This window comes from Carassius gibelio, chromosome B18, assembly GCF_023724105.1.
Source record: "Carassius gibelio isolate Cgi1373 ecotype wild population from Czech Republic chromosome B18, carGib1.2-hapl.c, whole genome shotgun sequence".
Taxonomy (NCBI): Eukaryota; Metazoa; Chordata; class Actinopteri; order Cypriniformes; family Cyprinidae; genus Carassius; species Carassius gibelio.
This window is the reverse complement of record NC_068413.1, coordinates 18,288,843-18,316,121: the sequence shown is the minus strand read 5'-3', so window position 1 is coordinate 18,316,121 and position 27,279 is coordinate 18,288,843. Positions and strand designations below refer to the sequence as shown.

Genomic DNA, 27,279 nt, shown 5'->3' with positions numbered 1-27,279 from the left:
GGAGTCGGTTAAGGGTTAAGGAGTCAAACTCTCTTACCACTAGGCCACAACTTCCCCTCTTCTTCATGCCAACTCCAACCATGATCTAATACTGGACTTGTTGGTTTGATCATTCCCAGCCAACATTTCATGGTGGGTTCAAAGTAGGCACAATTTGGGCTTAAGGTTTGGGCCCTAAATGGGTTTGTCCACAGTTTCCATGTCAACCCTATCTGAATTAGCCTGTATGAATCTGACAGGGAACAATTAACTGATATGAATCCTATGTGTGACCCAAAACTCAATCCCATATCGTGCCTACACTGACACGTGGGCTGGGAGTCAACAGATCCAATAGAAGTCGCAGAATCTACTGCTGTTGGGCAGATAATGTGTATTACGACTTGTGCGTCTGCGTGTGGGGAGACTGCAAAGTCATAAATCAGAGTTTATTCGCATGCTGGAAGTGTGTGGGTAGATGGCCACGTGTTTAACCTTGATATAGTGCTCCCGAAACAACTGCTCACCGTAAAAACGACCTTGCAGAGGGGCGACAAGCAAATGTCCAACTTTATCTTGCTCAGCCCCCCGTGCCTCCTCTCTGCTTATGTATGCACAATATCTTCCAGATTTCCTACTGCACTGTGGTGTATCTCACCCTCAGGCTGTTCTTTAGCTAAAAAATGAGAGAAATTGATTATCCGGTACGTCTAGTAGGATTCTTTCTCTCTCTCGTCGAGTCTTTTTACGCAGTTGCGTAGACCTCAGCCCGCAGAATCCAACCCGTCGTGCGCTAGGATGCTTCCACGCACACGCAAGTACGGAAAGGACAAATCCTGTGAGGGGAGACAGAGGAGCAGGGGGCTGTGGGGGAGGAAACATCCTCTCATGCTCGCTTTCACATCCCTCCCTCTCTCTTTCTCTCACTCGCTCGCATCCTCCAGGAGAGCGAGGTAAGGAAGTGGTGGAGTGCTGCGTGAACAAAGTCAGTGAGGCAGCTGAGATGAGCACATCAGAGCTGGAGTCAGAACTGAGCGCAGCTGCCCTAACATGCTTCCCTTGACACTGCACAGCTACCTCTGCGCTCGAATGAAGGTAAGTCAGAAGAGAGGGACGAACGGGGGCTAGAATATCCGTTACCCGGCTGAGTGCGATTGTGTCACGCGGTCACTATTGAATGGGTCTTAATATCATCCATCCCTCTTGAGAAGGAGCATGCTGAGAAGGACAGAGAGCTGGCGGGGATCGCAAGATTACCCAATAGGTGACCCCTGTCCCATTGAGACGGCAAGTGTCTGCTCCTTGTCAAGGATTCCATAGATCTAAAATGCTTTCCAGCATGTAAGGTGGCATTTTTGACAGCTTTCCTGGGCACACGTGTTTTAGTGCATTGCAGGAGTTTCACGAGCCTGCCGGTTGCATTTGTGTGCATGCACATGTGTGCAAGAGAGAGTTTGCAAATTGTTTCACGTGGAGATGCGTTTGCAGGAACTGAATGGTTTTGGCTGCACACTTTCAGAGAGGAAAGTCACTGGTGTTGATGGCAGTCGTATCGATTTTCTCAGATTCTTCGTTATAGGGGTATTAGTTCTCTCGCCTGGGGCTGCCACTACAATCTGCTCACATAGAGAGAGATTTTCCTCCTCCTAGCCTCTCTGGTCCTGTCACACTTTGAGTCTCCAGATAACTCCGTGCTGAAAAGCAGGGAACAAAGCAGCGGCTGCTCAATAAAGAGAGAGATAATAAAAGCCAGCTCGATCGTTGTTTCTAGGAGAAGGAATGAGTGTGAGATTGTGAATTTTTCATAGAGTTTGCTTGCAGCTTGCATACGTAATAGCAAATGTGAGAAATGTGCTGTTCGGTTTTGCATTCCCTACAGTCATGTCATGTTTAAATATACATGCAGTTGCCACTAAAACACAACATTATGCAAATGCTGTCATAATACTGAGGCAATGATATTGTGCATCCTCTAACCCTGTGCTTAACATAAACTCTCAGCCTTTTAGATATTCCCTCAGATATATTATGGAGTATGTTTATTAAGCTGTTTTCCTTGTGGTGATCATTGGCTGTTGCTCACAATAGAGGTGATTTCAGGTTTTGCAATCCTTGTGGGGATATTTGTTCCCTACAATACAGGCAAAGCCTGACCCACACACACGCACACACACACACACACACATAAGCATCTAAATGCAGGCAAACATAAGAAGTGTTCAGCCTAATCCATTTGCAGAATTGTCAGTCTTTATCAGAATAGACACATCATTAAATTCTTTGGTCGGCATGGCACAGTTGATTCTGATGAAGTGACCTTTGACCTCATTAACTTCATGACAATTCCCTTAACTCTGAGCAAAACAGCTGCGTCACACCAAAGGCCTTTCTCAATTACTTACTGTCAATTCTATCACATGGAGCAACAGAAATTACGAATCATTGTGATTTACTAAAAGGATCCTTTAGCCAAAATGCTAATTATTTTCTCCCTCAAACATTAATTCATCCATGGAATATAAAAGGAGAAATTTAGAAGGCTGTTTCTGCAATTGACAATACAATTACAATTCATGTGGAATTAAATTATATTTTGTTCCTTACACAGAATTATTGTATGGCTTCAGAACATCGAACACGTGTCATATGAACTGTTTCTATTATGCTTTTGTGTTCTTTTGAAGCTTGAATCATTGTGATTGCATGGACAAGAGCGACTAGTACAGTCTTCAGCTGGTGTTCCATAAAATAAATGAGTTCATGTATGTATTTGGATTCTGGAATGACAAAAGGTTGACATGATGACAGCATTTAAATGATTGGGTGAGCTAACACTTACGCTGGTTGTGCAGCAGAAATACACTTCTCTGAAGTCATTATTTGACACAAGCAATAATTCTGTAGGCAAACGGTTTCTGAAAACTCAATGATTAGTTAATCTCCCCTCACCTAATTTGATAGTGGGTTACCTTTGAAGAAATAGATTTTGTGAGATGTGCACACATAACTGTGTTTGCGTGGATGTGCGTGTTTGGATGTGCATCAGATGGAAGTAAGTTGCACCTCATTTGCTCCCGAAGTGCATGATCCATTTGTGATAGGTAAGATCCAAACAGAAAAGTCCTCGAGCGTGATCCATCTGCTTGGTTGTAATTACATAAAACTTCAGTCTAATACATTTATAGTATTGTCATGTCAGCTGCGGTTGGAGAGGAATTTCATTTCCTGCTGCATTGATTTGTATGCGGTGAAAGTATGTGCCTAGCGGTTTAAAGGACAGGTCTGAGATTATGATCTTGTGCTGGGTCATTCATGTGATGATGTATACTTCACACTTTTTTACATTCGTTTTTTGTTTTTATTTTGCAGCTAAACCTACTAATACCACTATAAATAACCAAATTCATAATTCATTGTGCTTACTAATGCTTATTCTGTTGTTCTCCCATCAGCTGATATCACTTCCTGAAAGATGATGTCATTGAGGAACTACCCATTGTTAATGAGATATTACAAAGATTAAAAGGCTGGACATTAATATTGAAGATAAAAAAAATAAATAAAAAAAAAATACTATAAATTTAGTATATTATACAGTATATAAACTAACAAGACTATTCAACATGTACCAATCACAAGACGAGACTTCAGACTTCTGAAGACAAATAAACCAATGACAAGACTAGAACACAAGCAAAAGAAACCAGGAACCAAATGACAGGAACTCGATTTTTAAGACTTTACTAAATAAAATTATATATAACACCTAAACAACAGCTTTCCTAAGTTCAAATACATTTACAGAAATAACGAGTATATGGATAGTGGCCCTCTTCGTTTGGGAGTCACACTTACCTTCTCCGTGGTCAAAAGTGACCGAAGCCTTGAAATGTTACTTTTTTTTCCTTCAGGAAAACCAATGTAATATTTTTGTTCAATAATATTTTTTGATTATTATTTATGATTTTTAGGGAATTTTATGATACTATGCGATATTTATAAAATTTTAATGAACAATTTTCTCCATTAGAATTAATAAATATTTTTTTTTAATCTATTTATTTATTTACTATTTTTTAATAAATGCACTATTTCACATTAAAATAGAGTGAAAACATTTAAAATATTTTTTATGTGAGAATTGGGCAATTTGGAGGCATTAAAAAATAAAAACTTGTGTAATGTTGCGCAACCTTGTGTATTAGCACCTTAGTAGATATATACAGAGGATTTTTGATTCGAGTTTTTGAGTTTTGAGTTTTTTTAGACCTTATTTCTCCATTTTTTTTAGGTTTTGCATTTAGATCAATATCTAGACATTCTAAAAGATTACTTTTTGTCAAGGTTTAGATATTTTTGGTTAGATAAGTATCAGGTTTTACATTATGATTACAGTCAAACATTAAAATCTTGTTAGAAAGGGAACACATAGAAAGCATTTTTGTTACTCAGTATTTTATATAAAAAAATCTAACAAAATAATCAATGAAAAGTGATCATTCAAAACACTATACAAACATTTTGTAATTAATTCATATTTTATTCAATGTACTTCAATAAATGTTAATGTTGCAGTCTTACCGGTTCATTTCTGTGTGTGTGTGTGTGTGTGTGTGAGAGAGAGAGAGAGAGCCCCTTTTGTATTTTTTCGTCGCCCCTTGATTGCTGCACACTTTTTTCCTGACCAGTGGCTAATTTGTAGTTTGTACAACCAAAAGATTCAATGAGTTCACATTTTATCGTACTTCCCATTCATTTCCTATGTCGGTCATCTTTGACCACGAAGAAGGTAAGTGTGACTTTTTTTTTTGTTTTTTTTTGGACTCTTTAACATTTCCAAATCATGTCCGTGATTTTTTTTTTTTTGTTTGTTCGTATTGCTAATGTGACAAAAGTCACCAAGGGTCATCTCACTCCAATGAAGCTACGATTTTTTAAATTTCGAAATATAAAATTCTACGATCAAAAATGACCAAAGAGGACCAGAGGGTAACCATGCACATCTTTATCAGACACTTCAACTTGGATGTGTGTGTGAAACACCCAAACGACAGCAGCTCCAGCGGCTAAAGCTATTATAACCACTGCTCGTACACTTTGTTTGCTCTTTAATATTTCACAATGGAATATCAAGGTATTCATTTACAGAGAATTAATTGAGTGATTAGGTATTTCGAAGCCTTTCGGTGTTACCAGTGTTGCCATAGAAACAAATCATTTGTGAGTCTAAGGATGTGAAGAGCTCAGCACTGAATCTCTGAGTTATGGTAATTCTCAAACAGCATCACATTTGAATGTAGATCTTCTTTTTACGCGGCCACCGTTCTGTGACATATATAGCTTACCCCAGCCACACAGAGGGAAGTAATACTGCCACATGCTTTAAACCAGCACTCGTAAAACACACGCTGCAGCGGAGAACCGTTCCTTCACCTCCTGCCTCATAAACACAGCAGGCCTTACAGGCCGTGTGTGACGGTGTCTGTGTCAAACTGACAGTGTGCAATAAAAGCCTGATAATAAACTGATAATAAAAGGGAAGATGAAGGAACGAGAGGTGTGGCTAGATGGCAGATTTGTAGTTACATTCAGGCCTTACTTTTGCATTGAAATGCATACACACAATGCCACCGGCACACTTATGCAAACAAATCAGAGAACATCTGATGTTTATCTGAGAGGAAACAAGCTCGCGCCTTTGCTAAATATAGCTTGTATTGATTTATAAGCATGAAAGAATTTGCTTGGAGAAATATTGCAAAAAAAAAAAACGGTCGGACGTTTTTCAGCTGCTTTGTTTTGGTAGCATCTAGTCACTGCAATAAATAGGATGTCTTTGGCTGTTCAGCAAAGAGACAAGAAATGTGTAAAACTGTAGTGTATGTGTGTGAGAGTGTGCATCTGTCATTCAGAAGTCAAGAAAGTGGTCAATGTCAGATTGATGGAGCACTATATACTCAGATCACTGCTGCAGAAGTAGAAATGTCAGACTTTTGTTCTGTGATGCTTTCAAAGACAGAAGAGCAACCTTCCCAGCACTGCTAGAGATATACTTTATGTTACCCAGTATTCAAAAATTAACTTTCCATCTAAGCAGATTTATGTTGGTCAACGCAGCAAAATCCTGTGACAAACTTGAACCCGTTGTGAAATATGTGTGAGGAAATCTTTTGCTTTCACACAAATTTCCCATTGTGTGAATTCCTAAATTATTAATAGTAGTAAACGAATGAATCATTAATTTAATATTTCAGTAATTTAACAACACATTCGCAGGTTTATGGTTCTCTGATGTTGGTTAATGCAACTATCTTTCACTGTTAGTTCATGCTAACTATTGTAGTTGGCCAATGTAAACAAACTGAACATTAGTGTAAAGTCTATTTTTTGCTCATTTGTTGTTGACCCATGAATGAAAATGCAAATGGACGGCATCTTGTAGGTATCTCAGACATCCTTGCTCAGTTTAGAGAATAAGCGTTTTAATTTCCCCTATAGTGAACTCAGATTTTCAGTGTGTTTGTGCAGAACAGATGGCCTGTCTTCAGGAAGATCTGCCTGCAAGTGAACGTGCTGAATTCTCCAGCGCCAATCATCATCATCTCCCGTGTGCTGACATTTTGATTATTTCCCAGCGATTCCCCAGAGATCGGAGTCCATTATCACTGGATTATAAGTGTACCCCAAAGAAAAAGGATTTAGTATTTTCCATTTGTGCTCTGCTTTATTGACAGACCCCCGACTTAAGGTGTTTTAAGTGGTCATGTTGAGGCGGTGATTCAGTGATTCCAGAATGCTAATTAGGGCAGTTTGACGCGGCGCTCGCTTTGGCAGACTCGATGCTGCAAATCACTTCAGGGAGCTGACAGTCCATCTGATAAACACAGGCGAGAGTGTCGAAGAGCCTGTTCTCTACTTAACACAACCCACCCCCCGCAAACACACACACACACACACATCCAGTAAGGAGCGCCTAGAGTGCACGGCCTTGTTAGCGCTCTTGAGTGAGTGTCACTGGACCAGGGATGTATGCATTCACACACACACCCTGTAAAGCCTTCTGGAGTGGGTGTGATTTGGCCATCCATCTGAACTTCCTGAAGCATCACTTGTGTTGGTGTAGGCCTGCGAGGAAGGTCGCTGACACGGCGCCAGCGCTCCAAAGACAGCGGCCGGCTTAGTTTCAGCCGCTGCTATTCCTGTCACTGATAGGACGAGACGCACTGCTTTCATTAGGCTAATTGTCCTTAGTGTGGACAGGATGTCTGCTTGAAGGCTCGGTGTCATTCAGAGCGATAGGGACGCTCATACACACCTCCACGCCTGAACACACACGCAGGCGAGTGAATGCAGGGCTGGCAGCGAGCCGCGCTCTATGCTGTTCGTTCCAGGGGCATTTTAACTCATTTGCCCTGACTAACCTCAAAGTGTCATAACAGTTTCAGATACAGCTCTCTCCACTGTGATTGCATGCACGTCTGCACACATTCTCACTCGCACTGGAGAAGTGGATGAAGTGTCCAAACGGAGGGTACTGTATGTTCCAAACTCTCAGAAGTAGACCCCTAATACTTTAACTGAATGTTTGCGGTTCTCTGATTTCCATTAATGGTAACAAGATACACAGGTAAACAAACTAAATAATGTTAGTTTTTCTGTTTCAGGTTCAATTCATTTATTCAAACTTCATATATTGTGATTTAATTGCTGTCAAACTTCACAAGGGTGCAAGAGTATCACAAAAGTTGTCCCTGGCTTGTGTACTATATTTTGCACTAAATAATGACTTAGGACCAGATTTACTGACAGCTTGTGTCAGCGCAAACCATGTTTTGGCGTTAAAATAGTACTGTCAAGATTTACTAAAAACATGCAGTACAGTAAAATTAGCACTGAAAATTATTGCACCTGACTTTATTTAATATGCATTTCTAGGAGTTTCCCTTTCAGACACAGAATTTATGAGAGCATTACGATTAATAATTGTACTAACGTTTCCACTCATCAAATCACTGGTATTTAAGGCATTATTTAACACACCAAAAAAGCATGTCTTCCACTATTTTGCATTTGAAATGACTTTAATTGTTGTTGCTAAGAGGAGGCACCTCAGAGAACAGAGTGCCTGGTAGAACAAGAAGATTTTTTGCATGCATATTAATTTATATGCCAGAAGAACACATTATCCGAATCCGAACATATTTTGAAACTAATTTGCACTACGCTTGGTAAATAGCGTTGATCGTAATGGAAATGAGATGTTGCATCTGTGTTGTGAGTAAATCACACGCAAAAATTTCCATGCCCATCGGCACTGTTTTGGAATTGCGCTTTCACACTAATTTGCCCTGTTTAGTAAAGCCATTAGTCTCATCCACATACACTTATCTATTGTTCTTATGTAAACTTGCAGCACACATGTTAATTGGGCAACTTTTATAATACTGTCATGGCACCCTTTTAAAGCTTGACAGCTTCAGTTCCCCTTCATGGTAATTACATGGAAAAACTGCCTTCAAAATCTTTCATTTTATGTTAAGCAGAATAAAGTTAATCATGTTGGTTTTGAAGGACATGAGGAAGAGTAAATTATGTCAGCTTTCACATCCTTTGCTGAGCTATACCTTTAAGTAGAAAGTGTATATGTACAGTGCATATGCAAACGGCATCAGTAAAGAGTGTAGGTTAGTATTTCATAGGGAGTGCAGAGGGAAACTTACCCCTCAAGCATCGCACACCAAATTTAGTTAAAATAAATGTGGTGAGAGTGGGTGATGTGTCCAGATTTTCATTCAGCTTAATTATTTCCAGGTATGCTTTTTGCAGTTGTCCACAGGTGTAAAACCAGGGCTGAAAAAGTATGCTCCCCAAGTGCCAAATGTGGGTAAAGATCAGTATTGACTAGGAGAGATGAAACAGTGTTACATGACAGTTGCCCAGTAAGTAATGATAATAATCTAGATTGATATATTGGTAGCACTTTATTTTACAGTCCTGTTCCTCATGTACATACGATGTACTTATTATAGTAATTACAATAACTATGTAACAACTAGGTACTAACCCTGAACCTACCCCTAAACCTAACCCTACCCCATGTAGTTACCTTGTATTACCAGAACTTTCTTAGATAAATACACTGCAAGTAGGCCTACACTATAAGTACATGTTAGTACACATACTTTTTTATTATTCAAATAATGCACAAGCAGTTTCATGGATAGCAATATGGCTGGTAAATTTCTGAAGCCATTGGCCGGTGTGGCAAAATGTTAGTTTAAGGCTCTGTAAAAACAGTGCCATCTATAAAAAAGACACATACAGTTTATTATAAATTCATGATGCATGATGTTGCAGGGCATTCCAAACAAACTATTTATTTGCAAACTTTCAGCTTCTACATAAGTCCTTGTTTAGAGTGTAGGCAGCAGTGAATGCTGCATTGGCTGTGAGCAGAAATGCTAAGGAGTGAAGTCTACAGAGAAAGCATTCTACTACAGTATGTCTTCTCCATTCAAAAGTCTGGCTTGTTCAGTTTGTTTTGATGACTCTTCAGAATCGCTTACTCCTACAAAAGAAAAAGGGAAGAGAGCGAAAACCGCGACCCTGACTGCAGGACATGGATGAATGGACTCGTATCTGAGTAGTAAAATGCATTGCTGCAGCGTGAGCTGTATTCCTCCCCCACCAGTCATTACTCTCCAGTGTGTTTGAGTAGATAGAGTTGTTGGACATCGCTGGTACTGCAGTGTGTTGACAAAACACGTGGGTCATTCCCCAGACATTGCAGGAAATGTCTCTCTTTGCGATAAACCAGCTATTTGTTTAGGGGTGGGGGGGTTTAACAGCTCTGCAGTCTGCTGAGAAATCTGCAGGTCTAGTAAATGAAGTGTTTCTCTGATCGCCGAGCTGATCTGCTCTAAGAAGCAATGATGTTTGGGGGAGAGCATGAGCGAGGAACTCCGACGGCAGCCGAATCCTCCAAGCAAAACCGTACCATTGGAACACTAATTAGTATTGAGACAAGTGCACGCCTGTGGTGTCTTACTCACGGGAAAGAGAACACCTTTCACTGTCAAAGGAGGCTGATGTCGATAAATTATGCAGCAGCATTTTTGCAGAGCAATTAAAGCAGTCTGACAGCCACAGGTTAATGTAAAAACTTAACGCCCGCCAACTCCACCATTAAAATATATAGTGCCAGAATTATGTTCTGTTAACAATTGTCATGCATGCATTGATCCATTAATTCAGACCGCACACTGAATATGAATACTGGGACTGATTACCACTACTGAATCATGCAGAAAGTATGATTCCCAGACAAATGATTCAGTCGGTTCTGGCTCATATGAACTGGTTCTTTTTAGAGATACACAAATCAATGACTTGTGATTCAGCTCTTTTTATTGAAATTATTAAATATGTAAGTGCACAGCACGCAAATGTGCTGTACTTAAGGCCCATACTTGTTATTATTATTTTATAATTAATAAAATGTTACCATTGTTTTAATGTAAAATTATTTGTCATTTTTGTCTCAGCTTTATTCAGTTCCTATTTATTGTTAGGGTGCCAATATTTGTACGTATTTATGCTGCTAAAAGTCAATAAAAGTAAATGCATAATTTACACAATTTATAGTGCATAATTTATATTTCCAAACATTTCTTACACAGAGGTATTGATAGAATCATTGACAAAACTGTTAAGGAACCAAAAAAAAAAAAAAAAAAGAATCATTGAATACAAGCTTCCTTCCTTCCTTCTCTCTCTCTCTCTCTCTCTCTCTCTCTCTCTCTCTCTCTCTGTCCCTTGTCTGGCTTGTAACAAGACTCCAAAACCACAAAAAGCATGCTACTCTAAAAGCTTGATAAGAAGCTTGTTACCCCTTCAGAACAGCAAGATAAGCATGAGGGAACAGACTCTCCTCTGGCTCGGCTCGGCTCACCTCACCGGCGTGCAACCATCAAAGTCATATGGAATTGCACAGGGACCGTTTTGTCATAAAATGTGGAAATGGCAGAAGAGGCCTGCTGTCTGTCTGTGATGTATTCTCCATGTGCATCTCGGATGCGGGTCACGTCAGTGTGCCCTTTCACTGCAGACCTGTCAGTCAACATTGTATTCCTGAGTGGATGGAGGCTCTGACGTGCCATCTGCGCGCAAGCAGGGCCGTGCAAATAGAGATGAGTGATGTCACTGCAGTAGAGTGGAATTAGACAAATAAGAAAGAGGGTCAAAGAAAGGACTCAAATCTCCAGTGAGGTCGGCCTCCAATTCCTGTAAAATTTTCACTACTGTTGTCAAGTACAAATTGAGTTTAGCTGTTTTGCAACAGGGAATCTTTCTAGGATGCATTAATTAATCAGAGATCAGCTGTTGCCCAACACAGTGCCAGGTTTTGTGTGTTTAGTTCTACACGGCACTGATTATTTCATTCCGTGAGCGTTATTTTCTCTGCGCTGAAATCGTGTGTGGCCATTACAAGGCATGGAAGGAAAACATGCACCAGCACTTGTGGTAATTTACTCCCGGGGTTTATCAGTTCACCTGATTACTCTACATTGATTTACTCTCCTCACTGATCAATACCTATTTTAAGGTCTCTTTTGGAAAAGCCAGTGGAGGGTTTGTAAAATATCCCACTAAATAGGCTGTACTTTCTCTTTCTGGTTTTCTCTCTCTTTCTTTTACACACTCTATTTTTCAGAGAAGAATCTGAGATTTTTTGTGTGAAAGCTATTATCCTAAACAGCATTCAGAAGAATTAGGCAGGGGACATGGCTAGCATGACCTGCAGATGGTCTGTTGGAGATCATGGGAGTTTTTCACTCTCATTAGGCACCTTATGTAAGCGATTAGCATAGATGAAGCTGTGTGACATTACCGACAGGAGCACAGGTGCAGTGTGGGAGTGACCAGGATCTGGAGCTGAATCATTGCTTAATGCGGCATGTCATAACATCTGAAAGTTAAACTAACCAAAATCCAGTTTTCCAAAACAAGGACGCGTTAATGGAAACAAAACATAGGTACAGTAAGCCCTGAACCCTGCTCCAAAATCAAGGGCATGCAGGGATCCTGATAAGGCACCATCGATGTTTAGTTTTACATTATTTTTACATTTAATTGTATTTTTAAACCTAATTTATATAGTTTGTCAAGAGTTGATAAAGTCTCTTTATTGCCATTCTTCTAAATTCAGAAATGTTCAATAAATTAGCTACAATTTGAATTTAAATAGACTATTTCCAGTATATTTTCTAGTATATTTGCGTCTCTGATTTTATGCTCGTCATATTGTATGCTAACAGCAGACTTGAGGCTGTTTGTTTGACACAGAGTTTCTGCCCTAACTATACCTTTCCAAATCGGCTGCTTATGAGGTTCCAGTTAAGTTTGGATGCTGTAAACAGCAAGACAGCTCAGTAAGCTTTGAAACCTATAGCCTACGCTACAGCAATACTTTCTGTTCAGGCCCTATCTGCTCATAGCCTGGCTCGAAAGATTTGACAGGTGAACACTAAATGTGTCAAAATGGAGATAGTGAGCTGCCGGAGGCGGCGAGGAGAATGCAGAGGTGCTCACCCAGGTTGGCATCTCTTCTGTGTGTTTGAGGGAGAGTTTGACTGGATGACGGAGACAGCAGCAGCAGCAGCTTTTGTGGTGTGATGGTGCTGATGCAGTTAGTCTTTAGGGAGCAGGGAACAGCTGAGACTGCCAGTCTGTTTTAAGCACAAATTAAACTCAATCCGCACACTCAGAAAGTACATCTCCCCTGTGAGCTTTGATTTAATCCTTCAAGTAACCATCGAAGATTTTCCCCCAAAGGTGTCTGTGTGTGTATGACTTGTTCCATCTCGAAGTCATGTCAAGTCATATTTAAAATGACACTCTATTTAATGTGAGAACCTGAGCAGTCAGCTTTAGTTCTTCTGTTTGCCCATTAGAAATTCAGACAGGCATAGTTCAACCACTTTCCCCATGGTGTTTGACATGATAAATATGTTTACTCACCTAATTGAGAGAGGGTCAGATTAACCCTGATTTTGAATGTGTCTTGTTTCTTCGTGTGAATCTGTAAACAGTGATAATGCTAAAACAAACCATTCAGTATTCCTATAGGGCACAATAAATCCATGCAATAACATTTATCCCTCTGAATGGGATAAGGGTAATAGAGTGGTCAAGGCTTAGAGTGGTCAATCCCAAGGTTCATTGAATGAGCATGCATTAAAGGTGCACTCAGTAGTTTTCCCTGCTCATTAGTAAATATATATATATTTTTTTTAATCATAGCATGGTTATTTGCTATACAGTAAGTAAGAGCAATTAGGTTATGCTATTATCTTTTGTGTTATTTATCTGTATTCTGTATTTCAGGTTTGCAGTCGAAGCTGAGGATGGCAGGAGATTCTCGCGTCCACATGGACCACGACATGGAGATAGGAGTGACTCCAAGAGAGGTCAGTAGTCCCCACTATCACTTTCAACTTTGGTAAAAGAATATCTACTGTAACCACTGAATAGACCATCTAAACATGAGAATTTAGAATATACAATAATAGTGAGAAATGTATTTTATTGTATTTATGTCATGTTTATAATATATTTTAAGCCTTCAGGCCTTCAAATAAATCATAATGTGGGAGGTTAAAACTAAAAGAACCTAACCCTAAACCGGTGGGTGATGATGTGAAGTGCTCAATTTACTTAAATTCAGACAATAATTATAAATTTAAATACCAATAATCAAATTATTAAAATTAAATAATCAAACACTTTTTGTGTTCTACTTACTGAACATTCTCATTGACTGCTAGGACATTGTATAGTGTCATTTTTCTTAAGTGTGACTTGAATGATGAGGAAATTGCCAAATACTGGAAATTGGCTCTAGAAGAGGATATTTGTTTTTTTGTAGAATTGGTTTTAATTTTTGCCCAGTATTTGGCTTTAACTGAAATAAAATAGGGGGAGGTGTATAGGTGTATACGCAACAGGAGGTATCCTTGTGCTGCAGTTTCTCATAAGCACTTTAAGGCTTGCCTATAATTGACTGCCACCACTTTAACATGATACCACGTTCCACAAATGGAAAGACAATGTGCCAATGTGTCCTTGTCTCATGTGGAGGGCACTGTGTTATGGACTTGGAAGGGGGAAAAGGTTCTTATCTGGGCTTGCCAGTGTCCCATGGGGAAGAGGAAAGTAATGGGGAAAGTGTCCCATGGAGCTGGTGTAGAACAAGGAATCAGAAATGGACTAGGGCCAAGATAGAGAGTCATGGGAGAGAAAAAACAGCAATAGAGAAAAAAAAAACAAGTCAGCAGTACTCTTATGTTGCAGTAATCTGCATGTCCTGTACATGCTGAGACGTACTGTGACAATGTCATAACAGTTGCAAAGATATCAGAGTACTTCCATTGTTAGAAGGGAACAGTGTAAACGTACCTCTTCTTGATGTTGCCAACTGTGCCATCCACACTGTTATTGTCTGGCGTACAGCAGCTTAGTGACGAGATAGAAGAGGCAGATGGAAGCTATTGATCTGGCTTGCGAAATATATTGAATGGTGCAGATGGGACTAGATTGCAACACCAGAGGACCTGTGGGAAACATCACTTCCTGCATGTTTTATTCCTCTCTAGCAGTCTCCCTAAGCTTAATACAGGTCTACAGGTTCAGACTTGCTGATACTGTAGACCATTTTATCATCATCGTCATCATCATCATCATCATCATCATCATTTTTGAATTGAGTCCTTATCTAAAAAAACAGAGCTTCTCTCACATTGATATTGTAACTGAATTTGTTACGTATCTCTCTACCTCCTTACAGCAGGTGAAGAAACTCCCCAAGCACCTGAGGGAAGCACAAATCCCCACGGATCGCACCCACCTCATCTCTGATCCTGTTAAGAAACCCCGCCAGCGCTATGTCCAGAAAGACGGCAAGTGCAATGTTCATCACGGAAACGTTCAAGAGACCTATCGTTATCTCAGTGACCTCTTCACAACACTGGTTGACTTACGTTGGCGCCTCAGTTTCTTCATTTTCACCTTGGTCTATGTGGTCAACTGGCTCTTCTTTGGGTTTTTGTGGTGGCTTATTGCGCTAATTAGAGGAGATCTTCTACACGCAGATGAAGAGGGCTGGACACCTTGTGTTGAAAACCTCAACAGCTTTGTCTCGGCTTTTCTCTTTTCCATTGAAACCGAGACCACCATTGGCTATGGCTATCGTGTCATCACGGAGAAGTGCCCAGAAGGGATTATACTTCTACTGGTGCAGGCCATCTTGGGGTCCATTGTAAATGCCATGATGGTGGGCTGCATGTTTGTAAAGATCTCACAGCCCAAGAACCGAGCAGAGACACTGATGTTCTCCCACAAGGCCGTAATCTCGGTGAGGGACAACAAGATGTGCCTGATGTTCAGAGTGGGTGACCTGCGGAATTCGCACATTGTGGAAGCGTCAATCCGTGCCAAGCTCATTCGTTCTCAGCAGACGAAGGAGGGCGAGTTCATACCGCTCAACCAGACGGACATCAACATTGGCTTTGACACAGGAGACGATCGCCTCTTCCTGGTATCACCTCTCATTATCTCCCACGAGATCAATGAGAAGAGTCCCTTCTGGGAGATGTCCCGGGCACAGATGGAGAAGGAAGAGTTTGAGATTGTCGTCATCTTGGAGGGCATGGTCGAAGCTACAGGTATGTTCTCCTTGACATCAAACAATTCAGCTGTTGACCTGAAAAGTGTCATAGACTCCATGAGTCAGAAATGACAGTTTGAAGCTTTGCATTAACCCTAGAAACTATCAGTCTTTCGCAATGGCTTCAAGGAGCAAGTTGCGCATTAACTGCCAAGCTCTGTAGAGCAGTTGACCTCAATGCATTTTCCATGATTTTTTTCAGCAAGCGAGAGTCTTAGAGGTCAGTCATTTAAATATACAAAACTGCAACACATTATTCATTTGCTGACAGTGCTAAGTCATCCCTTCAGTAAGCATGCTGACTTCACAAAATAACATTAAAGAACTGACAAGAAGATAAATGTTTCAAAAATGATGCTAAGGCTATTTTTCAAACACATGAGTCAAGGAGGGTTTGAGAGCCTCTTGTTGTCTGGTTAGCCATGTCCTTGCAAACCTGTCCAGGCTGGAGTTGTGGAAACAGGTCAAAGGTGATGAAAGTACTCCGGGTATGTTCCACTCTGCTGGAGGGGATCCTTTGGAAAACTTATTGGAGCAAAGAAAGTTTATTTTTCCACTCTTCATTTTAATTAACATTGTTCCAGTTCTCAGGTCAGTGAAACTCAATAACGGTCAGGCAGTTCAATGAGAAAACTGCTTTTAAAATGCCTTTGAAAGCACAGTTTTGGTATTATACCTCAAGACATTTGGACTAATACACAATCCATAACACAACAGAGAGCCCAGGGTGTTGTGGAATTCAAATTGATTATTAATAATGCTGTTGATGTTGATTTACTGTAACAGTTTGTTCAATCTGCATCTAATTTTTAGTCCATTATCTTTAAAAAAAATTGTCATAGTCTGCTTAACATAATCAGCTGCAAATACATTTGAGCACTGTCTGTACAGATTTAACCGATACTAGTGTGATACCTCTGCTTCAGCAGCAAATATGTGATCTGAATATATGAAAGTGAATGGATTATCGAGATATATTATGTTTGGTTGACCTTGCAAAACACTGTGTGCGATATTGATTCGAGTAGATCTCCTTCTGGGATTCTCCTTCAGGGCTGTTGAGGGAATAAAGAGGTCTCCATTGTCTAAAGTGTCTACACTAATTGCCGATTCATTCCCAGGCTAAAACATTTCCCGTGGTTTAACAAATATCTCAGGTGATTATTTGCAATTTAAATTATTTATTGGCCGTTTGTCCAAAGAGAACTTGCACTGCTAATCTAAATCCAATTCATTATACATGCTTCTCTGTGAAGGCATCCTGTTTTGTGCTTGTTTTGCAGTGAATACCAATGAGGACTCAACAAAGAAAAGGTGAAAAGCATTATATGATGAAATTTTATTTCACATAAAATGCAAAAACAATGCACATTTAGAAATTCCACAAACATCTACAGTATTTGTTGTTGACTGTAACATCCAAGGACCTAATGGAGAGAATTTAATCTTACACTAACCTTGCTCTGTGCTCTAGATGCCATACGACATATCAGCAGTCTCCTCAACCTTCCTATCACTTTGAAATGTTTTCCACTGTGGAGATATGCATACGCACGCACATGTCAATAGCTATGGGCTATGATGCCATTGATCTACTAAAGCCTTGTAAATTATGCCTCTGACACATGACCAGGTATAGATTAGGGTGCAACAGGCCTGGATAAACCTAAAAATAGGCTTGCCGGCCTCTCTCAGATCGAAGTCTACTCCCACTTGCTAATGAGGGATGATGGCTTCCTTTTGATATGCAGTAGAGTGCTAAAGACGTCATGAGTGCAGTAAGGTCACAAACAACCCGATGTCTGATCTGTAGAGTATAGCAATGTTTTAATTTAGCCCTGGCATGTGTCAGGTATGATGGATAGCCACATTGGTCTAGTCTATTATTTTCCAGTACTGAGGGTGAAGAATTCTATGGTAAGTCTCTTGAGTACTACTTGCAATTTGCATGAACGTGATGAGACTCTGATGATGGTTAATCAGATGCAATTTGCATCATTTAATTGTTGCAACATAAGAGGTTCATTCATTTTTGAAATGCCTGATCTTGAGTGATATAATCAAGAACAACAGCTTTTCCCAAATGAAAGGTTCATCCCACTGCAGAACATGACATGCAAACGTATTTGATCCACTCTGCTAGCGATCTGACTACATAGGCAGAATTGTAAAGCACAGCCACTTCTGAAGCAAAGTCGCTTTGATTATGCTACCTTCTAAAATGCCTTTTTTGGCATGGGAGTCAAACCATGGGAGTCAAATTGCTGAGAAGGCAAATGCATTGCAATGAAATGCTGATTGTAAAAATAACTCTTTCAGAAACATGCAAATACTTTTCGGACCATTTTACCACATATCAAACTTTCATCCAAGTCTCAAAGTGAATCTGAAATACTGTACGTCTATAAAATACAAATTTGCTTACAGATTGGTTATTCCAAACTTGCTATTATGCAGTACAGTTAACACTGAACGTTTAGAAGCAGGTCACAGATGTCTAAGAATATGGATTTAAAATCAATTGGAGTTAGTGATCAAAGATCTGCACCCCTATCATTGAAAAATAACCTGCTAGTTTCCTCCTCAACATGATGAATGCCTGAAACACAGCAGCCCATTTAGTGCTCATAACTAATGGCATCTACTAAATATGTCCGGTGGCATTAAGATAGGCTTATCTGTGTTTTTAAGTAGCGTCCATTAACTTTGCATTCATTTTGCTATTAATGAGTCTCAAACCCATACATAAGAACTTGCTCCAAATTAATGTTCTATAACTAATATAGATTTTTAAAGGCCAACTTTATGAGGTGGTGAGTTGATTAAGAGAGGAATTGTGGAGGCAATTTGAAGGTTATTGATGTGTGCTTGAGCAGTTTAAATTTTAACACTAACTTTTAGTGCTGGATTTCCATTTAATGCTCAAAGCTGTAGAGTTTTTTGGCATTCTCTGAAGGCAGTGATTTTCAGTTCTACTTCTAGTTTGCTGCGCTAGAAGTGTGCTGATCCATGCACAGTGAAACAAAGATTTCAACACGCATATAATGCATACTGTAGTATGTTAAAGCTAACTTATGAAACTGACAATGAAAGGGAGAATTGCGCAATGTTTTCCTGTATGGTAAGTAACACAGCAGTTCCCATAATGGTGCTTCTTATCCTAGGATAAATGATAGTACTCATATGTGTCAGCAGATTTCAGTGTCACATCTGTTCTCCAGAAATGGACTTAGGAACCCCTGGCCTTGAGGTGTTGTGCCCTTATTTATAGATTTGAAAAGCATCAGTGCATGAAACTAGCCATTGCTAGGTTATTGAGATCAACACACCCTCTCCATGTCTTTCTCTTTTACTCACACATACAAAAAGAGAGAGAGAGAGCGACAGAGAGATAGAGAGGGAGAGAGAGAAAGAGAGAGAGAGTGAGAGTATAATGCAATGCTAAATGTGTTACACTCAAACCCACACACCGTTTCTGACCTAAAACATGACACAAAAGCAGAGGGAGTCAGAAAGACTCTCAGAGCATATTTCAGCGTTTATTTCAGTTTCAATCAATGCTACAATGTAGATCAGTGGCTTTCAATTGGTTTTTCTTCAGGATCCATTTTCACATCAAGGGGTCAACCAATACTGTACCAAGTTTGTTTATACAAAAGTAAGCAAAAATGGACTTGGACAATTTTTTATTTATTAATTTATTTTTTACTATAAGTACATTTTAGCTAATATGTGTGAATAAACATTACTCGAAATGTCCACTGAGGAAAGTGATGTCTTTGTCATCCAATATTTTACCTGTTGTGGTTTCCAGTGAAAGTGGTGCTCAGTGCATTTTTTTGGCTGCGTCTTACAAGATGTTGTTTAAAGTAAAATTAACATGCTTGTTTCCAACAGTGTTTCAGTGTTTTTCAATATAAAATTCTCTATTGCTGACTATCTCATAAAAACTATCGCTAATATCTAATGGTGGAACAATGCTACTAAAATCACCATCACAAACAATTTCTCAATAATTTCTCAATAATAAGCAATTTATAAAATAGTACAATTATTTATATAAATATTATTTTTTAAATAATAATTGTTTTATTAACAACATCGGCCACCATTATCTTTATTAACAAACCGTATTTGAAGTCTAAACATCTAATTGTCCCCTAAAAAAAATTTAAAAAATTGAAACTATTAAAACTACATTCTGACACAAAAATATAAAATTATAGTGGATTGGGGCATTCGCCATGACACTTGCTGTGAGAAATACTGCAAGCGGAGTGATACAATGATTATTTTGAATCACAGCTGTGCTGATATAAAGCCATTTCGCACGGCTACTTGTGTGATATCGCTCAGCCTGTCCATATTAACCATCTGCCTTATTGTTTTAGTTAGACTGGACGCATGACTTTTGACATCAACAAAAAATAATCTCTTAAGAGTCGCCCACTTTTTGCTACCAAGGCAAAACTATATTATGAACTGCAGAAACTTTTTGTAATTAGCATTTACTTTGGGCCATGACGCACCAGCTATCTACTGACGTAGACTGTGATGCTGTTGGCTTTAAATGCTGGAATAGTGTAAATCTCCATAATCTGTGATTACAGGTTTATCTATAATATATGGCATCACTGGCTATTATACCTATAAGCATGAGATTTTAGTCTCATATTATTCTGCATGTTTTGCTAAAACATGAATGCAGTGATTAATGACGAGGACCTTTCCATAATTATAGGTCTGCACTTAAATTCCTGCATGATTTTGAGTTTCCATGATCCCTTTCAGGGTAAAACGTAAATTGTCATTGCAAGACATGCATACAAATTTGGGGAATTTCATTTCATCCTTTCAGAGGATGTCTATAATTTGCTCACATGAAAAGATAATGATCATTTTGAGGTTATTTACGTATTTATTATTGCATCCTGTTTGGACATGATGGACATGGAAGTGGGCAGCACACAGCATATTAACACAGGTTTACATGACCGCTTGAATTCATGTGGCAACTATTTTGTATCACGCTGTGTTCAAATAACTGTAACTGAAGACACGCTTAGTTACTCACTGAACCAAATAGACAAAAAGAAATGCTGTTTGATCAATGTAATCCCTTTGGCTTCCAGCTCATGCTGTTTAATGTCACACACCCAAAACCACTCAGAAAAGGAAATGTAAAACATTCAGCCTTACAAACAAATTCATTTCCCTTTGGCAAAAACCCACAATTGGTTAAGAGTCTGAAAACTGTAACCGAACACAACAACCAATGCAGAAAAATGTGTTAATAATTGAATCATGTTCTATATATATTGAATTTCTGGAAGTCTTGATTTATTGGAATGTCCTTTGTATGCACAGTCTTTGTCGAGTATATATATATATATATATATATATATATATATATATATATATATATATACATCAATATTTACTAAACCTTTACTGAGTTGATTTATGAAGATGCAAATAATATGCAGCAAAATAAGACATGGAAACTGAGATTTTATATATCCAAGTCTTACTTACCGTTACTTACCTTACTTATTTGCATATGCATAAACAAGCAAAGTCTCTCTCTCTCTCTCTCTCTCTCTCTCTCTCTCTCTCTCTCTCTCTCTCTCTCTATATATATATATATATATATATATATATATATATATATATATATAATAGAAGGCATACAGTGAAATGCAGCTCACAAACTGATAAGCTCCATAACTCCAGTATCATCTGATCTGTACAACACTGTAAACACTGGCAGCCTAATAAATTATTTCTTTGTCTCCCTCTCTCCCCTCATTTCTGTGTGTGTGTGTGTGTGTGTGTGTGTGTGTGTAAATAACTGTATGTGTGTGCGTGTCTGTGCCCATATTGTTCTCCATGTATCCAGGCATGACGTGCCAAGCGCGCAGCTCCTACCTGGACTCGGAAGTGCTGTGGGGCTACCGCTTCACCCCGGTGCTTTCTCTGGAAAAGGGCTTCTACGAAGTCGACTACAATAACTTCCACGACATATACGAGACCAACACCCCAACCTATAGCGCTAAAGAACTGTCCGCTCGATTAAAAGAGAGTCCGCTCCTCCCTCACCTGCCGCTCCTCAGCCCCGACCTCAGGCAGCACACAGACCCCTTCTCCACCCAAACCACACGGGACGAGCGGGAGAAAGACGGCGAGAAGCCTGCGGAGGCCAACAACGGTTCTGCCACCCGCTTGGAGGGGAACCCTGCTCCGAATTGACTCAAAGACCCAGTCTGAAGAGACTGACAAGCTTCCTCCCCCTCGCATGGAGAAATATCCTTGCAATAGCCATGCAATATGACCCCCGATTCCTCTAGAGAGCCGAGCTGATGTGTAGATTGAGGTTAGACGCACAAACAGATGAGAATCCGTATATATTTATACACCTACGCATACTACACATATTTTAGCTTTATAAACTCTATTGTGCAGGTTTTCATGGTCTCGGTCAACGCCCTGTACCTCAAGGACAAACTAGTAGCCATATACTGTATGACCCAGAGGTCAGATCCCTTAATCTAACCATAGCAAATCAGCTTTAATAGAATCCCAATGCAAAGACTCATAGGAGCCGAACACAACGCTTGCGTGTTTAACCACTGCGAAGGCCCGCAACGTTGGTTTCTTTAAGCTATTCTATTGTATGTTTTATCTGCATTATAATTATGCATTATAATTATCAATTTCCCCATCATATCGAAGTGCATGTGTTTGAAATTGATGCAAGATGGAAGCTGGAAAATGCACCAGACTAAAGCACAACCGCTGAAGTGGTTTGAAAACCTGCAGTGCACTAAAATAACAGCGACAAATGGAAATATCGCACATACATTGTCTCTGTGAAGTTCAATCTTGCCCGGTCCACGCTCCTGGACTCGTATTCATTACATTTTATTTGTGTGCAAGTTTGAGGCCATTTCCAAGTGGTCCGAAGAACTGTTTCAAAGCATGAACCCTAAGGCAAGTCCTATACACTTTCTAAACAGGGTATTTTCTAAGGCATGCAGACTTCAAAAACTCAAACACTTTCTACAAATATTGTACAGTTAAATTCTGGGTTAAGGTGAGAGGAGAGCTCCATTCACAGCAGAGACAATGGTGCAGTATTTTAAAGACGCATTTTAGAGGAAACTCACCTATGACAAGTCATTTTCACAGAATAATATTATATGCAGGATATTTACATAAATAAAATAAATAAAGAAACTTATAAGAGAATACTGTTGTTTGTTGGTTGATTGGTTGGTTTGTTTTGTGTTTTGTACATGGGGAGTAGACTTAAAATGCCCAAAATAGCAATGCCAAATGCAAGAAGCAAAGTGTGTGGATAAATAAAAAAAAAAAAAAAAAAAATGATGATGATTTATAGACAAGTAAATCATTGAATAGCCAACAAAAAAAGTCACTGAACACAATGCTAGATTTTGAGTTCTATGTACATTTGAAACTTTAAAGAAAGATGTGATTTATTTATTTCAGTAGCAGATGCTGAGATATGTTTTCTGTTTGGCTCTGAATGGTGTAGTTCTCAAGTTTGTTCTTAAACAATACGCTTTGTTCCAGCCATATGTCACCAGCCAGTGCTCCTTCTGCCCACGGTATGTATGCATTATTCAGATATGAGCAGAAATGAATTATCTGCAGAAAATGGGACACAAAAAAGTACCTACATTTCTCTAATTTAATCACTTGTGGATTTTTGCAAGTGCAAGAAGTTCCTTTGAGGAGGATGCACCTGAGCACGGCTGACTGCTTTAAGAAAACCTATCAATTTATGATACCTCTGAGTTTAACTGATGCTCACAAGGCATATTCCTCATCATCTGTCTTCATGCTCCATGAAAGTTGCTTGACAACAAATAAAACAGTTTAATAAAACCAATAAGAGCAATATGCAATGGTTCAAATCCCAGATGGGTTACAGTATAAAATAACACAATGTCTCACCGCTTTGTACTATACCAAAGACATTGCCTGTGAAACTCAAAAAAGAAGTATAATCCTTCAGTAAAAGGTGTAGGTGCATTGGTGTAGACACAATTAAGTGCATAAAACCCACCAGACTATAATAAATTGCATTTATTTTTATATTGTATTTTTCTCATATTAAAATATGTCCAATTACATTTTGGAACTTCTCTACACATTGGCCTGGTTTTCTGATGTGATGTTCACCAAACAAACCTATACTTTCCTACTCTGGACATGGCTACCGTAGCGTATACATCTGTCCACTTATTTTCACAAGTATATATTTATATGAAAACATGCTGTCCTGTGGTGTCAGGATGTACAGTACATGTTTACACGATCAATATGGATTTGTGTACATGGATGCCTCACTGCTCATAAGATCAAGCTGGTCTTCCTTTCTCTTCTCAGTGTTTCTAAACAAATTTTAGTGACCAGCGACGAGGGTATTCCCAATTCCTAAACCATTACCATATTTGGTCATGAGAAACGAATAGTGAATACACATGAATAACAATAATATGCATTGATTATAAAATGGGTGTCAATAATCCAAACGTTATATAAATAAATTATACTTTCGATGTCAATTCTTATTTTAGATAACATGTAACATATTATCTTCTGAACAAGGCAAACAAAGTGAATTTAAATGCAGAGAAAGAGCATTGTGAAGACGTGATGCACTGTTAAGAGATGCGATGACACATAAAGAGCAGAATGGTTAGTACTGTTTGTGTGAATTGAAGTTGGCAAGAGAGAGAAATCCACCGCTGACAGCCAGCCACAGTCATTCTGCATGGGTTGTGAGTGGAAAGACTGTGATATCTGGGATCATTGGAGAGTCTAGGCTTTCTTACACCTGGAATTACATGCATTTACAATCATTCACAGTCAAACAGTAGTTGACCTCATTTAAAGTCAGATTGAGACACAATTACTCAAAATATGATTATTGAAACGGGGACGGATTCTGGCCACATATGAAGAAGGCGTTATGTATTTTCCTTAATTACTCTGTATGTGTAATTAACAGGCCTATATGTGAGTAGCTTTTTACATTTTAATTATATTATGCCATGAAAGAAGACATAGATTGTGTACAATTGTTGCACTTTACTGTGTAACATATTTTCTTTTCTTTTTTTATGAATTGGTTAATGCACTATATAACAACTATGTTTGACATCAATAGCATTAAATGAAAATTCAACCCATCAGTTTGTTGGTTTGTTTTTTAAATGCATGATATAAATCTTGTTGTGTTGAATTCACAGTCCAATTCAAAATATTTGGACCTCGTAATGTTTAATCAAAATGTTTTAACTGGATCTTCTGGTGAACTGACAGACTTGCACTGGACTTCTTCATTTATGTAGTCTGCTTAAGCCACGCCCCCGCAAGCTCATGTACACCCGCCTCCAAGTTAAGCCACGCCCACATTTCAACATCCAATCAACTACTGCTGCACTGAACCAACCTACATTTTTGCAATTTCAAAACATTACACTAAGATATACATCTCAATACAGAAGAAGTGTTTTGTCAATATTGTTTTATAATGCTTTTATTATAATAGTTTTTTGTATATGCTACATTTGTTGTTGTGTTTTGTTTTCAGCCACCTGCAGTTGCATTAATGCATTTCAGTGTATTTAATGTATGCATTTTTTCAACATGGTTTGAAAATAATAATAATAATAATTCCATACAGATGTAGATACAGAACTATTTTATAGAGTTTATCCTTTAGTTTTAGTTTTTACTTTATTCTCAGCAGGATCTGGTTGTTATTATCTCTCGATATACTGTACTATCAGAGCTTACAGTATAGTCTAGTAAGTCTAATTATAGAGAGTCTGGGAAGTCATCAGATGAGTCTATTATGTGCTAGACTTACACAACAGTCCTAGATCAAATCCCAAGTCTAACCCTCCCACTTTGAAAACTTTGAGAGAAAGTTTCTTCAGCAGTCCTCCAGACATTTTAGACGCTGCGGTCTATTTGAGAGTCTAGAATAGAGAACAGAAAACAAGACTCCTTCAGATGAATCACACACCTTAAAGCAACCACAGTCCTCCCTGAAGAGTCGTGACCTCACTTCCTCCAGTCTATTAATATAGAAACGGATCATGCTCTGATCATCTGTGCATTAATGAGAATGTGATGAAAAAAAAAAATTGAATCAAAAACAAGGTTTCTTTAATTAAAAAATAAATAAATGAATAAATAAAAACAGAATCAAAACTGGGTAAAAAAAAATTACTAGCAATTCTTGTTTAAAAAAAAAAATATATATATATATATATATATATATATATATATATATATATATATATATATATATATATATATATATATATATATACACACACACACACACACACACACACACACACACACACATACATATAGTTTAACTTGATGTACTAAAATAATAAAAAAAAAAAACTAAACAGTCATATAAAAAAACAAAAGTAATAAAAATGACAAATATGTGTGTATGTGTGTAATGATGTTATTACATTTCAACTGATGACATTTTTCGAGTCATTCATTTCACTCTGTTTCATTTGTTTATGGTCTATATTATTCATTAGGCTTATGGTTAGTTAATCTCAAACACATCATTATGATGTGGAGAGGATGTGTTTGTTATGCATGAGCGTTTATAAGTTTATCTTCCGAGTGAAAAGGAATCAGTGTTTCCTGCTGGAACATTATTTCTCAGCATTATCACACACAGCAGATCCGCACCTCAGGCCCCAAATATAGGTCTCAGGTCTGTTCTGACAGGGTCACAGAAAGCAGGCGAGATCAAACCATATAATTTGTTGAACAGACTGAAACGATGCCCTACACTGCTGAAATAAAGACTGTGCTGATTTGGGTATTTTCTGAACAGCTATTACGGTTAATTGAGTGTTGAAAGAGACAGATGCTCTTAAATCTAACAGCCAAAATAGATGGATTTCAAGCTCCGCAGCATTATATAACACGAGTTTGTTCCATCCCGGAGATGGTTTTCACACTGCGCTGAGGAGCAAAGCATCTGTGGAAAATGGCTGTGCTAAAAAAGAAACTTCAGATGATTTTCAGGGTTTCTCTTGCAGCTCCATCAATCTTGGAACAAGAACATATGGCTGAGCCGAGAAGGAAAACCTCCATCAATAGCGAATCAATAATCTCTCAAAAGAAACCGGAGTGATAAGAGAGAAGGAGCAGGCGGTGGGGGGTCGAGGAGCTCCTGGAGAGGTGTTTGCTGGGACGGGCCTCGTGAGTTTTCTCCAGAACAATGTGAAGGAAAGGACTGAAGCTGAGCGAAAGGATCTGGAGCTGATGGTACATGACTGGAAAGGGTGAGAGAGAGAGAAAGAGAGAGAGAGAGAGAGAGAACATGCTATGGATGAATGATGAGAGCCGAGAGCAGAGAGAGAGTGAGAGAAAACACTCCACAACATTCATCTGAAGCCTTTGTCTGAAACAGTGTTACTTCAGGATCACTGACTTCAGTTTTCACTAACAGTTTGAATTTGTTTTTATCTTTTTTTTTATTTGTTGTAATGTTGTTTGTT

At 38.8% G+C, this 27,279-nt stretch overlaps 1 protein-coding gene across 1 annotated transcript; it reads left to right on the top strand.

Annotated features, from left to right (window-relative positions):
* Positions 1-897: 897 nt before the first annotated feature.
* LOC127977523 (G protein-activated inward rectifier potassium channel 4-like) lies at positions 898-22,951 on the top strand. Its single transcript, XM_052582422.1, has 4 exons — positions 898-1,074; positions 13,366-13,448; positions 14,825-15,701; positions 21,603-22,951. Exons 2-4 carry the CDS (start codon positions 13,386-13,388, stop codon positions 21,950-21,952), a joined length of 1,290 nt encoding a protein of 429 aa, XP_052438382.1. The 5' UTR covers positions 898-1,074; positions 13,366-13,385; the 3' UTR covers positions 21,953-22,951.
* Positions 22,952-27,279: the final 4,328 nt, after the last annotated feature.

Coding starts and splice junctions, on each gene's coding strand:
- LOC127977523 (XM_052582422.1), top strand. CDS start 13,386: ATGGCAGGAGATTCTCGCGTCCACATGGACCACGACATGGAGATAGGA. Junction 13,449..14,824: donor TAGGAGTGACTCCAAGAGAG/GTCAGTAGTCCC, acceptor ACCTCCTTACAG/CAGGTGAAGAAACTCCCCAA. Junction 15,702..21,602: donor GGGCATGGTCGAAGCTACAG/GTATGTTCTCCT, acceptor CCATGTATCCAG/GCATGACGTGCCAAGCGCGC.